The sequence below is a fragment of the Oxyura jamaicensis genome, chromosome 3 (genome assembly GCF_011077185.1).
Source record: "Oxyura jamaicensis isolate SHBP4307 breed ruddy duck chromosome 3, BPBGC_Ojam_1.0, whole genome shotgun sequence".
NCBI classification, from domain to species: Eukaryota; Metazoa; Chordata; class Aves; order Anseriformes; family Anatidae; genus Oxyura; species Oxyura jamaicensis.
Window position 1 is genome coordinate 50516809 of NC_048895.1, and position 15547 is coordinate 50532355.

The window sequence follows — 15547 nt, forward strand, 5'->3', positions numbered from 1 at the left end:
GCAGGAGACCTAACCGCCATAGAACTGCTTTTTTGTCATACTGCATTACTACTAGATTTAAAGAAAAGATATGGGTTTTAATGAGACCTCTGTCATTATTGCAGTTGAGATAGCCAGCTCACTGTGATGAGGACTTGCTCCATCATCGACTTACGATGTTTGTTTTTTCATGCTCATTTCCTCAGACTGTAGCCTACTCAAACTTGAAACCACCCACTAACATATGCTAACCTTCCTGGTTGTGAACCAAGAAATTCTTCTCCATCTCATTATTGGTGCTTTAATCACATACATGCTTATTTCTTAACCCTTGGCACCCTTCTGTTTATTATTTGTTTCTACTCCCAAGTGTCAGTGCAGCTATGTGTACAGAGGGACGCTTTTCCACTCAACGTGAGGAAAAAAGTCTTGGCAAACGCGGTGCACTGAGGGAGGAGGCAGTAAGAATCAGGGAAACAAAACTAATGAGAGGGGATGTCACGTCAGGTGCAGCTCTTGCATGGCTTGAGGAATTGTTCGCTTATCCTGCTTTACCAGCTGGCAATGATAACCTGTGCCTGACTGATGACCAGCCGGATGGGTAGTGGTGGCCTGGCAGGTATCACTGTAGACAAAGAGCTTAGAGTTGCATTTTGATGAGCTCAGTGCGGATCACCTTGGGGAAAGGAGGATAGAAGATAATATACGGTTATTAGGGAAGCTGGACATTAAAGATTCTTTGAACTAACTTTTTATGAATAAAATTTGCATCTAGTCTTGTCTGTCAAGATAATGAGTATGTGAAAGAGCTGGTTCTGCTTGTGATAAATACCCACTTTTTAAGTATGTTGGAATGTACATTTGCATAGATACAACTTTAGCATATATTTTTATTTATTTTTATTTTTTTTACATAGAGGACTTCCTTTGTTGCATGCCAGAGAGAGAGGGATTCCAATAACGTGCTTTCAAATTTATTTTAATTTACAAAGCGGAAAAAAGTGGAGCACGGAGGTGCTTTGTTCCATCTTGACAGGTTTCAGGGCTTTACAATAAAAAGTGAGGGGGTGCTGATGGCGGCGGAAGTGTTTTATTTGCAGAGCTTTGCAAAGGGGAAGAGTTTCTCTTGAAGTGATGACATGAGAAGGTATCATATATAATAGAAAAAAGTTACACAGCTGTGTGATTCAGTATAAAGTTTCTGGATTTAGTGAGACTTTACTCTGAATTCAGTGGGCTGTGTCACTTATTTCAAATAATTGCCACAAAATCTTTTACATCAAGCTATGCCATTGTGCATTCTATTTATTGTAAAGAGTCTAGAAATGTTTTAAATATTCTGCCGAGAGCTTAACACGTTTTATTAGATCTATTTTTGTAACCATCTGTACAGCCACACAGCTTAATGACTCAAGGCTCAGATGCCATAAAAATTAATAGAAAGTCCTGCATTGAATGTTCTCTTTGTTCTCGCAGTGTCCAGCTATAGAGGGGTCAAGGGAACCATGACAACCCTTCAACATCATCTAAAATAGCTCTTCTCAATATAAAAATGTCATGACTTCTACATTGAGTGTTTTATGCCTTGCCCTTGAGTATCGAGGCGAGTGCAGGGCTCCCTGGCCTCACGCTCTGTCTCATTCACATTTTTGACCCTGCTGACTGTCAAGATCAACTTTGAACCTGTCGCTTTATGGATGGTGGAATTTTTTCTTCTGCTGAATGGAAGATTGTCCTTTCTGAGCCCTGGGAAGAGAAGGAGACATTTCTCTAGCAGCTTGTTGGGTTTATTTTTAATGGCAGCTGGTTTGAAGCTAAGCTAGCCTGTGAAACATCAGTCTTGTTCCTGGCAGAAATATGCTACTAGCATGGGACAGGTAAGAGGGTCAGAACTGGGTAACAAACACATGTGGATGTCTGTCCTCCTCATGTGAGTCCAAATTACTGTATCAAATACAGACACAAGCCCTAGCCAGAGAGGTGGACGCAGATTTAACTGTTCTGTTTTGGAAAGGTGTGGATCTGTTATAAATCTACCTCCTCGAAAAGAATTGTGGAGGAATGTGAAATACAGTTTCTCTCGCATGAGTGGCCTGAAGTCGTGTATCAGTACACCTTGTGGTGCAGGAGATGCTCGGCCAGGCTGGAGCTGCTTAGGGCACCATGCACAAGCTTCTCAATCTTCTGTGAGCCCACACTGGGGACAACGTCTACAACAGGCTGGTGTCTTGTTCAAAGTTGTCCCATGGAAACCTGAGCATCCCATGCTGGCTAAGTAGGCTAGTTCTCCCTGGCTCTAAAGATCTTGTTGGATGTGTGCTGTGTAGATGAAGTCCTGTTGAAAACAGCGTGTTTGTTAGGCACAAATATGTTTCCTCTCCACATATGTTCTCATTTCACTGCTTTTTCTTTTTTTGGTCCTTCTTCCCTCACCCCTACCCCCTCCTCCCCAAACAAGCCTGTTTGCTCTGGCCTACATCCTGGCTTTGATTTCTGCGCTCCTCACAGCTATCCAAACCAAAGGTATTATTGAAACGCATGATCGTCTTCCACAAATTTTTGGTAGGCGTCCCTGTTAAGATCCAAGTGCCAGAAATACGCTGCTCGTGTTTACAGTCACTCTCCACACAGTAGTCCTGTGTCTCAGGCACGGAAATGGATTTTTCTCAGCTGGAGCTGTAAAGGTCAAAGTCATGCCTTGGCCAGGGCATGGTTGCAAAGCCTTTTAAAAGAGCATCTTCCCTTCATCTGTGCCCTTTCCACATGCGTTTATACATTTAATAAGTTGGATTTTTTTCCTCAAGGTTTCTGACCTGTTCCTGGCCTCCCAGATCAAGCCTGTGCAGTGGCCAGAGTTGGTCTTGCTGACCAAGCAGCCTCGTAGCGTTTAGATCTTTGTTGCATTTTGGAGATTTGCTCAGTTGCATGAATTTCACACCCTGCCTTGAAGAGTGAGCATGTGTATTTGATAATCAAGCCTCTTCCCTGACATTCACAGCTGATAGAATAGGGGGGATATGCTGGAATATACAGCTTTGTAATAATACTGTGTCAGAATCTGAGGTAGTGAAGTACAGATTCAAATAGCTGTGGGTTTGGTGTTTTTTTTTTTTTGTTTTTTTTTTTTATCTTTTTCTAAAACTATTCTGATGAAAATCTGTGCAGAAAGAATGTATGTTGTGCCAGTGCCAAGGATTTAGGTTCATAAACAGGTTCATGAAACGTATTTGTTACTAGCAAAGTAGAAAAGTCCTAGTACTGTTTTTACTTTATCGTTATTATTATTAAAATCCTAATGTATTTTTACTTAATTTTATTGCCAGTGGAGCTCTCTGATGAAGCATTTTTCTCCTTTACACTTTTAGACGTCAAATACAAAGGATTCTGCCAGGGTGTTAAACCAACTGATGAGCAGTGACCGATAAATCCTAACTTTATAATAAGTGTCAAATCGTTCCAGCTCCCCTTTGTACTCACTCCATTAACATGAATCTCGATGGATTCCTTTGGTATTCACATGCATATCAGAACTAATTCCCTGGGAATTCCAGGGTAATTCATCATTTACTCCCTGTTTTATGATGCCAAAAAATGTTGTATGCATACATTATAAGATGGAAATTTAGGAATGTTATTTGGCAACCAAAAATAGGAATCTGAGCTAGCTTCTGCTTTCATTGAAGTATTTCATGAAATTTTCATGTTAGGTTTGCCCTTTCAAAATTAGTGGGTTGTTTGCTTTTCTGCCTATCAGATTATTTCTGAAAAGGTCTCAGGCAGTAGTAGAGTTCTAGGAAAAATGTGTTGTTAACTTTTTATGAATAAATTAAAGTATTTCAGGAATTTTAATGAATATTTGGGTTGCTTTTGATTTATTTTTTTTCCTCCAGAGATGATCAATGGGTTTATATGATAATTACATATATGTCAGTAAGAATAAATTTGAAAGCTGTGCCTTTTTTCATGAGGATCTCATGAGCTGTTTCAAATATGGGTCCGTCCATGTCAAAATGAGACATAGTGGCACATAACCGAAGGCTTACTTTTAAATGACTTGGGCTGACTTGTGTATCTGCTTTTCCTTTTTGGATGCCCCCACAAATAAACTGCCCTCCGTGTGTCAACCCAGCAGAAACGTGTGGAGGAGTTGCAGTGATTATCTTCTTCAGGAATCAGTTCTCATCCACAAGACCTCATGATATTTCTGTCCCTTCATCCGTTCTGGCTGTCAAGCTTTCTTTCACACAGGACTTGTCTTCCTTGAAGATCTGGCCCAAGCTGCATTTGGAGCATAGCCCCTATTTGAGTCCTGTGCCTTGACTCACTGAAATCCTACCTGACAGGCAGGCTGGTGGCTTCTTGTGGCTTTCTGGTACCAGTGGCCTTTGTCACTTGTCCAGAGGCTACTCTTTGCCTTTGAGTGCTTGGTTGCAGGAGGGCCACCCTATTCCTACAGGGTTTAATTTGGGTGCTGTCATTGAGCTTGTTTTACTCTAGGGACAGTCAGAAACCTTCCGACCTGTGGAGACCTCCTTTGAAAAAAAGAACCGCTCTTCCCTCACCAAAAGCAGAGAAAAATGAGTATTTGCAAAGCTTTGTTTGCTCCACTGTGCACGGCAGGCCTCTGTTTGGTCTTAGCCCTGCTTACACTAGAGCTGGCTTAGCTTGTAGCTGAACCGAAGCTCACATGGTATGCTTGGGTTTGGAGTATATTACTCAATTTCAGAGTCACGACAGTAACCTATAAAATCAGTAATTGCTCTGTTGTATAACTTTTACTTACACAAGTTACACCTATTCCCCAGCAAGCTTACCACGTGAAATTTAAAGGTCTTCAGAGTTCAGGAAGGAGACAGACTGACAAAGGAATGAAGCAGCTTTCATATTGTTCTAATAAAATGATGGTTTCCAGTCTTATCCTACTATTATTACCATTTCCAGCTCCTACAGTCTTAACTGGCAGTGCTTATTAAGCAATAAGCAGCCTCTGTCCAGCTGGGGAAGATGCTAGGAAGTGGGAATTTTTTGTAACCCTTAGAGAGGAATGGTTGTCGTAAGGGAATGGCTGGGAATCAGATTTCATTTCATTTATTTGAAACCCGTGCAGGTTTTGTATCGCCCACAACAGACGAAGGTTACATTCGTGGGCTGCTTTTTCTGTGTTTGTTTTCCTCCCTGGTGCAGCAGAGCTGCCGATCCCTACCGAGTGTGCAAACCTCGTGAAGGCAGCTCTGCGTGCGCAGGGCATCAGCAAGCGCTGCTCAGCCAAGGCTGTGACAGCCACTGGGAGAGCGCCCAGCTGTGTGGGCAGATGTGCGGGGCTTGTGGCACAGGTGGAGAGTCCAGCTTTCCTGCCCAGCTTGCTGGGAAGCCAGGGCTTGTGATGAGGGAGCAGCTGGAGAGGATGTGTGGCTGCTGAGCAGGGGAGAGGCAGGGCAGCGCTGTCGAGCTCTCAGAGATGCCGGTGTTTTGTCCCTGTAACCTGTATGCTCGCTTAGCGGTGTGGAAGGCTATTTGTCTGAAGCTCTGTAAAGTCCGAAGTTCCAGAAGTGTATTTACACTAAGGAACTTGATCTTGTAATGCTTGAAACATCTCCCATTTGAGATCTTTGGCAGGTTGAGAGGTAGGAAATACAGTAAATATAAATAGTTACGCACAGAGGAGGGTGTGTATGCATTTATATTTTATGTACCTATTTTTCTTCAGTTGCTCCAACAAGTTTCTTTCCATCCCTACTGTACACGGTAGTTTGAAGAAACTGAACACCCTTCTGCATTTTGGGAACACGAGTTCTCTACAAAGTTTTCTGGGGAATTTTAGATACCTGTTGAGCATGTGGAAATGTACTTTAAGAAAGTGGAAAGTGTGTTTCACAGAATCTCAGGTTTAATAGGCTTCCACTTTGACTTAATTGGAGAGTTTTTTCCAAACTGGAAGTGATACTTCATTAGAGCAGGTCTGCCTCTTCTGCACAGTCAGACCCAGAAACAGGGCTATTTATTTTCAAATGGCAATACCTTCAATAAGATGTGCTTTCTAATTAAAAGATTTTCCTTCTAGCTCATATGTTAACACTTTGCATTGCAACTTAGGTGTACTATTAGCATAATTCTTTTTAAATGTTTTCTCGGTTGCTTATTGTTTCTTAATATTCAAGACAACTTTATGTTTATGTGTTACATCTATTAACAGATAGCAACAGTGAAATAACACTGCCGTGTATCCTTGTTCTGCTCTCAGCAGCCATACGTTGTGTAGGCATTCTTCAAAAGGTAGAATATATACAATAACATATATGCACTTAGATAAATCAGACAAAAAGAGAAAATGACTCCATTTGATCTTTTGGACCCGTGAAAGTGTGTGCCCATTGGTAATCCACCTTGTCCATCCCCTCTCCCTGCCCTCTCTGACACAGATACCTGAAGTTCAGAAAGATTTCTAATGCCACTTAAAACATCCAGCCTTCCCACCCCCCTTATTTAGCCATCATTCAAGAAGTATGAATTTCAGCTGTAATTAACAGATGATTACGATCGGGTTCCTGGCTGTAGCCATTTTATTAATGGGGTACAATCGTGCCTAGACACACAGACGTTTGGGACTGAGCGAAGCCTGTTTCCGCCTCCAGAGTACCTTAAAAGAACAACTGGCAGAGTGTCTTTGTGGGTGGTATAAACTCGCCTGTTAAAGTCATTTGGCTGAAATTGTTTGCAGTCTGACTGATGGTGCTTATAAGCAAGAGGTTTTAGTGTTTGAAATTGCTGTTAGTCATTGTCAAGGAAAGCAGGGCTACTCCCAGTAAATAAGGTCAGTGAGACACATGTAATGACTGGTTACGGGGTGAGTGCGCAGCTGCTCAGGAGAGCCACTTGGAATATGAATGCATGTAGGTGGGAGGGAATCCAGGCAGATTGTGCCTGGGGACACCACTGCTCAGCATCGCTGTCCCTGATGTTTCTGTCAGTGCAGAGATTAGCAAGGACCCACCAGTTCTTGAGGAGCTGCTGAGATAACGTGGCTCCCAGGTGTTCTTGATCGGGACTGGGGATTGGAAGGACAGCCACGGGTTGTGTGCTGCCTACCCTGGGGGGGGGGGAATCTACCTCGGGCTTGTGCTGTTACTTTTAAATTAGAATTTTAACACTGACTAGCCTCTCTTTTTTTCCCCCTTGTCTCCACCGTAGGATGGGTCACTGGGAAACATCGATGACCTCGCACAGCAGTATGCAGACTACTACAACACCTGCTTCACGGATGTGTGCGAGAGGATGGAAGAGCTGCGCAAACGGAGGGTTTCACAAGACCTTGATGTGGTACGTAGAGAAGTTACGACTTTTTTGACAAGCGATTGCTGTTTGTGACCCAGGAGAATCATCAGTGTTTCATCCTCATGATTTGAAAGTTACATCCCTACCTGGAGAAATAACTAGATGTGATTGTGTTCATGCAGACAAACCATTTAGCCTGCTCAATTAAGCACTTGGAAATTAACTACTTTATATATTTTTTAGATATTTGTTGTGATTCATTAAGCCTTGAGTCTGCATTTCTTAGTTGTTCTTTAATTGGAGCATTTTTGCTTATGTGCATTTGCTTGCCAACCTCAACTCTTGGAGGCAAGATAGTGTCTGACAAAAGCATCAGTTCCTTGCTCCAAGATGCTCCTGGTGTGAGCATAATGAAATTGTGTGCTGTTTTTCAGCTGTACAGCTGTTTGTTGCACTGTATGAACTGGGAAAGTACAGTTTCTTAAAACTCTGAGGTGCAAATATTGATTTCATGCTCCCAAATGTAAGCAGTCACCAATTTTGTGAACCCTTTTCCATTAATGCATGTCACAGAACCTGTAGGGGGACGTTGAGTTGCAGTCATTCAGGCTGGGAGAGGCCTTAGGAAGTCTTTAATCCAACCTTCTGCTCAAAGCAGGGTTGACACTGAATTCAAACCTTGAAAACATGTTGCTCAGGGCTTTATCTGGTTGGGTCTTGAGACGCCATCAACGATGGAGCCTGCACAGCCTGTCTGGGCGACCTGTTCCACTGCTTCGCTGTCTTCACAGTAGACATTTCTCGCCCCCTGCAGTATTCTATTGCAGACCCTCCCATATCTTTTTTTTTTTTTTTTTTTTGCCCATTGTCTCTCATTCCTGTGCTACGCACCACTGCGAAGAACTGGGCTCCATGTTTTAGATAGCCTTCCCGTAGCTACCAGCAGGCAGCTGGTAGCTCTCCTAAAAGCTGTCTTTTTTGCAAGGCAAGGACTCAAAGCCCTGAGCACTTGGTGGCCCTCCTCTGGACTCACTCAATTTATTTGACAATTCATTGGCATCTTGCTGGCAGTGAGGGCTGCACAACTGGAGGTATGCTCATGGCCCCAGAACTCCCCAGGCCTTTTCTGCAGAGCAGGCTGACCCCAGCCTGTGTTGGTGTGTGGGCTTACTCCTTCTCAGGAGCAGGACTTTGTATTGGTCCATGCTGAGTTTCTTGAGATTCCTGTGATGCCACTCTGAATGGCAGCTGTGCCCTCAAGTGTATTGACTGTAACTCCAATCCACAGCCTGGAGAGTGGTGCCATCTATTTCCTCTGCAGGTATTTAATGGGACAGGCCCATAGATCCTGCAGTTCTCTGCTTATAACTGGCCTCCAAGTACAGCCCACTAACCATTACACGACCCTGAAAGCCCAACCTGCCAGGTTTTTACCCATTCAGCGGTGCAGACTCCTTGGGGAATTCCGCGTTCGCTGAAACTACTGTATGTGCAGGTCATCTCTGAAACTCATTTTTGTTAGGTCTGGGGAGGAACCTCTTCAGGAGGCCTAACACAAAAACGTTTTTGCTTGTTGGATGATTTCCATTTCCTTACGGTGCTGTAATGTTAGTAAGTGTGTATCACTGCTTAGTGTATATATGCATGTTTGTTTTGTTCGTGTGTATTACTGGTTGTTTTTTTCATTTTAAACCTTTTCATCATTTTTTCATAACATTCATAATCTGTGTCAGAGAGAAGAAAGCTTTTGGGCATGCTTAGTTAGGTCTTCTGTGTTAAGTTTATGTTTCCCAACTGTATCATACATTTTACTTACACTTTTGTAGATATATCCTACAAATCTTGTCTGACAGAAAGCAGGTTACTGAAGGAATTCTTCTTTATGTTATATTTGGTCGTGGTTTTGTTGTGGTGGTAATTCTTTTGTATCACACACAGAAACTCATAACAAAAGTTACTAGTTATTGCAGAGCTTGTAAATTGTGAACCTACTGACTGTAGTTGTTCCTAGCAGTTTTGCTTTGAAACTCTGTGGAGTTTCTGGCATGAAATAATACTTACAGAAATGGGATTGTATGCTGTCACTTAGTATAGTACTTTTTATTTAGAAATCTCAAGCTGTATATCTCATATCCCATCTTGTTTGTATGGGAAAGCAAGGTATGGCTAATACCTCACAGTGCTGTGGTAGAGCCAGTAAGGTATCTGGTAACAGTTCTGCAGTTCCTCTGCCAGTTCAAACCCTTTAAGAGAAATGGGGAAGCTGAAGATGTGTAGTGGTGTGTTCTGTTGTTGCTTGCCTGGATCTTAGCACTGACTAGCAGCAAAGTTTTGCTCCTATTCTCTAGCAGCTGTACCTGATGATGTGGATTCCTTAAGGCTAAGTGTTAAAGAAAAGGTGATTGCAGGAAATCCTGTTGTAGACAGACCCTTGAGCCTTCTGTGCATAGCAGCTGATGGCAGAGAAGCGTGGATCTGAAAGCCTCCGCGTACCTGGTATGCTAGGTGGCTGTTGGCAGCCGTGACACGCAGCTTTCCTGGCACTGGGGCTGTTGGAAGGCAGCTCCTGTGCTGGGTGATGGAGTGTGCTATATGGCAGGAGAGGACTCCTTTCCATTTGGACAGATGGGCCTAATTTGGCTCCTTTCTCTTCCAAAGCTGCAGAAGCCAGTCTGGGGAAACCCATGTGAGTTTAATTAACTCACATCAAAGGTGCAGAGCTTCAAGCTGGTTTAAATAGATGCGAGCTAACCCAAGACAGACCAGCCAGTGGTTCACTAGCTCATCCCGCTCAAGAGAAACTGTAGCCAGAGAAAATGACTGCATGAAGAGACAGCCAGAAAATGAATCTGCAGTGGCTCCCGTGTTTGGTTTGCTCGCTGTAGTAGTCCAGTGATGACTTCTTGAACTTTTAAGTCAGTGCAAAGATAACGCACCTGAAAATTGAATTAGTGCTCTGTTTGTGCTACATCCATCACTAGTGTATAGTACGGTTTCTGGATGTCAGATAGCCATTCTGCTGCATGCTTCACTGTGTAGGTACACAGTGGGCAGGGAATGGCCACGTTGACTATCATGCATTTTCGCTGTGATAGAATAGTACATCTGATTATCATCTGCTGTAGAAGGAGGATTTGATTTAAACAGCAGATCTGCTGAAATGGCCTCAGAAGTGCTGATGTGAAGGACAGAAGAGGTGACTCATTTGCTGTGATGTCTTTCCTCTCTGCAGCTTGAGGAAAGGTGGTATATTTGCAGACATGCTTGAATTGTGACTGGGGAGTAATGCTGGAGGGGAATGCCAGATTCATGGCATATTCCCATAGCAAATATAAGTGATCACAAAATGATTATGCTCCAGTTTTACTGTGCTGTTAGTCTAGCCTGGCATTGCTCTGCCATGCATTGCTCTCCTAGCAGGGGTGAGGAGGCATAGTGCTAGCTTCTTCCCAGCAGTGGGGACGTGCCAGAGCTGCAGGTGAGCAACGTTTCTGTTCCTTTTTCCCCCCACTGATGGTCTTCTCCCTCTCTTTAGCTAAGTGTTAGAGCAGAGCAAAGCTGCTGTGTGTGTAGTACTAGTGCTAATTTCCAGGGTTTTGCTGAAGAGAAGCTTACTGAATCTATAGAGCGGATGCCATAGAATAAGCCTAAGCCCTGCACTGAGATGAGATTGAATGAGGCAGTAGGAGAGTGAGGAGTCTCTTGAGTCTCTGACAGCTCTCTCAAAGCTACGGATCCTTTGTGCAAAAAAAAAAAAAAAAAATTGAAAGGCAATAGGCATTGGGATTCACCTTCGGATTTTAAAGCAGGATGATTGGTAAACGCAAGATGTGAAAGGCCGGTGTTAGGTTTGGAGCTGCGTTTACTGAATGCTCTGCAGAGAAAGAAAGAGTGGGTCACCCCAGGGGTCCGAGTGTCCTCCAAAAGTTGCCCGGAGAGGCCGCATCAGGAGGAGCAGCACCATAACAAAGAAGTGCCCGAGCTGGCGAGTCCTGCCAAGAACATGCATTCAGCGCTGGCTCGCCCAGACCGCCCTTTGTAGCATGTCCACTGAAAGGACAGAAATATGAGCTGTTTATTGCTGCTTCTGTACGCGTTCAAAATGTTTTAAAGCTGTTTGGGAGCAAGTGTTGATATCTTGATTGTATATTGTACTTTTTAATCAGCTCCTCCCCAACCTCTCCTATCAGACCATGGCCATTTCAGTCTGGATATCCTGCGCTCGCTGAATTTTTAAAAAATATCACTTGGTGAAATTGTGTGGGAGAGCAGCATATCTTGTAACAAAACAGTAGCTGCAGATGGAGCTAAACACAGATTATTTTTCCAAATGGTAGTGCTGTCAGGGATTGTTCGTTGTCTCCAACCACGATAACTGCTTTTTGCATTTGGAATTTTGCCTCTGTTTTTGTAATGGAGAATGTGCTTGGGTTTGGACATTAATGTTTGTGAACAGCATGGGAGTTGCCCACGTTTCCTAGCAGTTGGCCTACTCCTGTGCACCGTATGTTTTTCTGGCCGAGGAAGAACTGCAGTCAGAGTAGACGGAGTGGATTTTCAGGCCTATAATGGATGTATCACTGGTAATATTCAGCTGGACAACTGCTAAAATGTGGTTACGGCCAGAAAAGTGACTCGGTGAGGATGGCTCCTTGTTACTCCTCAGATCTGCTTCCTTTGTGTCTTTGGGATGATATCTGCTTGGCTCGCTGTCAAAACCAGGTTCGTCTTGCCTGTCAGCAGGGCAGGACAGTATTGATGTAGCTGTGAAAGAGCAAACTGCATTCTGTTGTCTCATCCATCACTGACAGCGGCCAGCTAACTGCTGCTGCCAAGCTCTGCATTGTAGCTGGTGATCCTGAAGTCAAAGAGCAGCTTGAGGCTTCCTGATGGGTTCTGACAGCTACGGCTGCGGCACTGAGAAATTGTACCAATCTTTTGATTTGTAAATTGCATAAATTTAAAATGAATGTCACTGGAAAATGACAAGGCATACAATTTATATCTTTTTTTTTTTTTTTCTTCTTGCATGGATTTAGTTAATTTCCTTGCAGATAAAGGGAAATGTTCAGAATCTCTCTGCCTACATGGTGGTAAAGTACAGTGCATATATCTGACAAATCAACTTCCCCAGGCCCTTGTTTTACAGAACCTTTATGACTCTGCACATATGTGAAGTCAGAAAATAGAAGTGAACACAAAACCAAGATATGATTCTTGCCTTGCTGCCCACATGTAGGCATGTAGCTCATGTCTTTGTGCATGGCTTTGAAAGGTGCTCAGCAATCGGATGTTTGATGACAAATAGGTTTGACAGTCTAGATATCATCATCATGTACAAATGTGTCCAGCAAGGCTGAGTGGATGAAAAGTGGCACAAATAGAGTGATTAGTAATTACAGTGACAGAATAATTAATCTTTAGCCTTTTTAGAGGTACATTTGGCTGATACTGTACTACTGGTGGGCGATATCATAAGACCACTAGAGAAACTCAGCCAGCCTTCACTGAAAGAGACTGAAATACCCCAAACTGTTTCCCAGTCGGTGATTGATGTGCATTTTCGAAGTCTCCATGGGAGTCAGCCAGTTAAGTTGCAGTCCTGAATATCTTTGTGGAATCTGCCTGTGCCTGCACTAGAGCTGGCTCTAGCCACTTCCCGTATTCTTTGTGTTTTACAGACATTAAAATCTCTGAGTCCTTAAATAGGTTCCTTTCTCCCTGCCATAAAATGATCGCCTCTGCTTTGCAAATGCAATACTGTGTGCTTTTACCTTTGTCCTGAGAGGACACCTCTATCTTGCGGGAACAGAATCCCACTGTTTTGTTTTGTCTTGCTGGCTGCAAGAGGCCCTCCAAAATACAAACAACATCTGAATTGGATTAGAAAGGTATCTACAGCACACACAAAAAAAGAACTGGAGAACACACAGATAAGACCTTAAATTTTGGAGGGTTTCCAGGCCTTATCAGTCAGACACACGAAAGAAAAAGCAGTAGTAAAAGATGTGGACTTTTAAGCATTTCAAACTACACTGGAAGAAAAAAAAAAAAAAGTCTCTTTTTTTCCTAATGCGAGGTGCATAAAGTAGATTTACATAGGTAGGAAATACATAATGGCGATTTCTGTGCCTGCGGTCTCAGTCTCTCAATATTTTAGGGTTTATCTACATAAGTTTAATTCATAATAATTTTTTCATCATTAATGGAGCTTTTCAAAGGTAGACACAATGGAAATTCTGGAACAGACAGGCTATTTTTAGTGTCTCATGTATCACACACCAAGACAGCAAAGGCATTTAAATACAGAGCTAGCATTAAGGATGAAAATAAAGCCAGGCTTGTTCCAAACACAGCGGAGTGAATGCATTTCTAAGCAGCCCTGAGTCTACTTAGTACTAGCAGACTTCGTAAAAATCTCTCTACTTTCTGTAGGCTAATAATCTCCTGCAGTCTCAACACTATTTTTGTTGGAAGCCCATTTATGAATAATCCCTTAAGCAAAATCTGTCTATTTATAGCCCAAGTTTGTAGGCTGGAGACTCAGCGGATTGTTATGGTGGTTTGGGTGACCTTATCTTTCTTTAATGCATCAGAGGATCCGTGTTTTTTGGAGCAGGATCTTCACTTCAACACTTCTAGTCTTCTGAATGTTTGTATTTTTGGCAATGTCAGTGTTCTGGGGAGAACAAGTTATTGAAGGCATTTTTTTTTTTTTCAGAATTGGTAATACTGTTATAAATAAAAAATGTCCTAAGTAGAAAAAGTAACTCACTTTGGGTAGTCTGACTGGAAACTTTAGAGAGGAATAATTTGCCTTTAGAGTTATAAATGTTTTTCTAGCTATTCTCAATCTTGCATCCTCATCTGTAGTGATTTTCTTGTCCCTTTATGTTTAGCAGGACTTTTAATTTGAACCTAAGATCAATTGAACATATTCTTGCTGTGCTTTTCTTTTATGCTAGTAGCAGTGCGTGCCTGCCGGAACTGACAGACTAGATTTGTATTAACTCTGTGATTTGATCTCATTGGAGCCTGAGGACTTCAGGGGTGTAGGAGGAGGAATTGGTTGACTAACTTCAGCTCCCTTTGTGTATTTTCTTCTTCTTTTCTCCGCTCTGAATTTAAAAGATGACAACCAACGTGGAAATGTACAGTGTCGTGCTGCCTGGACCATGAGGTAAATTTCATTGCAAGGAATAAGGTTATTAAAAAAATGAAAGAAAACAAATTGTCATATAAGAAAATACATCTCTCAGAAGAAAAAAAAAAAATCCAAACTGGTAAATGGTTTTTGTGGTGTGCAGTCCATGCATTGATAGAAGGATTCCAAATACCTGAGTGACATTACTCTGGGAAGGACAGTAATATATATTGGCAGACCATTAAGTTTCGGGGAGTGAAGATCAAAGGATATTGTGAACACGCGTAACAGCTTTTCTAACGTTGCCAGGCAGTCCCTTGTTTAGCAGACAGTTGTTTCTTGTGTTTTAGCAAACCCTGGGCCAATGCTGATAGCTAGCTAAAAACACTGGTGTGACTTGTGTGAAGAAAAATAAAGTGGCAGCCAGCGTTGATCTAAAATGCACACAGCTAATCTCTTGAGATTTTTCCAGTCTTGCATTCAAAGTAGGTGACTTTGGGTAACTTTTTTGATAATGCTATTGGATTCAGTAGTGACTGTTAAGGAGAAGATTGGTATTGTATCAGAAGAGTATCAGGTAAATGATAGCAGCTAAACCATCAGAAGAATGAACCTAGAAGATGCAATGTCCACCCAACTAGATAATGTTGTCCAGGACTCTCCTTTGTCCTTGTGTAGATTAGTTTTGACTTCCCAGGCAGTTCTGTGTTCCTTTCCTTCCATCCTCCAACCAGTCCATCTACTTGTGCTGAAGATGGCTGACAGTGGCTTCAGGAGTCAAAGTACTGTTGCACTAGCTTCCACTTCTCCTGCGTCTTTAGGTAGAGGAACACCACCGCTGGACCTCAAGGAATAATGAGGATATTGCTCAAGACAGAAGTCCTTAAGTTACTGAGGTATCCAAAAAAAACCTTGCACTTGTAAGAAATGTTACAGCCTTGCAGGTTGTCAGGAAAAACAAGCAGGTCTTAATCAGGAATAAATCAAGAGCGTGTTTTGAGGGGAATGAGAAACACATCACAAGTATTCGTGCACATCTGGATGTACTTTGGAACATCTGTTTCTCCACAGCAGAAGGACACTCCTTCTGCAAAGATGCCCAGAGGAAGGCAGGCTTCCTTCTGCAAACTCAAAAGGTTTATTCCCCACTGC

The 15547-nt window shown here is 42.6% G+C and overlaps 1 protein-coding gene across 6 annotated transcripts in view; it reads left to right on the forward strand.

Moving 5' to 3' along the window:
- SASH1 (SAM and SH3 domain containing 1) overlaps positions 1–15547 on the forward strand; it is a 545811-nt gene that overhangs the window by 438025 nt on the left and 92239 nt on the right. For all 6 annotated transcript variants that reach the window (XM_035323248.1, XM_035323247.1, XM_035323250.1 and 3 more), the window contains exon 2: positions 7168–7296. In XM_035323248.1, the coding sequence (XP_035179139.1) occupies positions 7168–7296 (129 nt within the window). The remainder of the gene's footprint in view (positions 1–7167; positions 7297–15547) is intronic.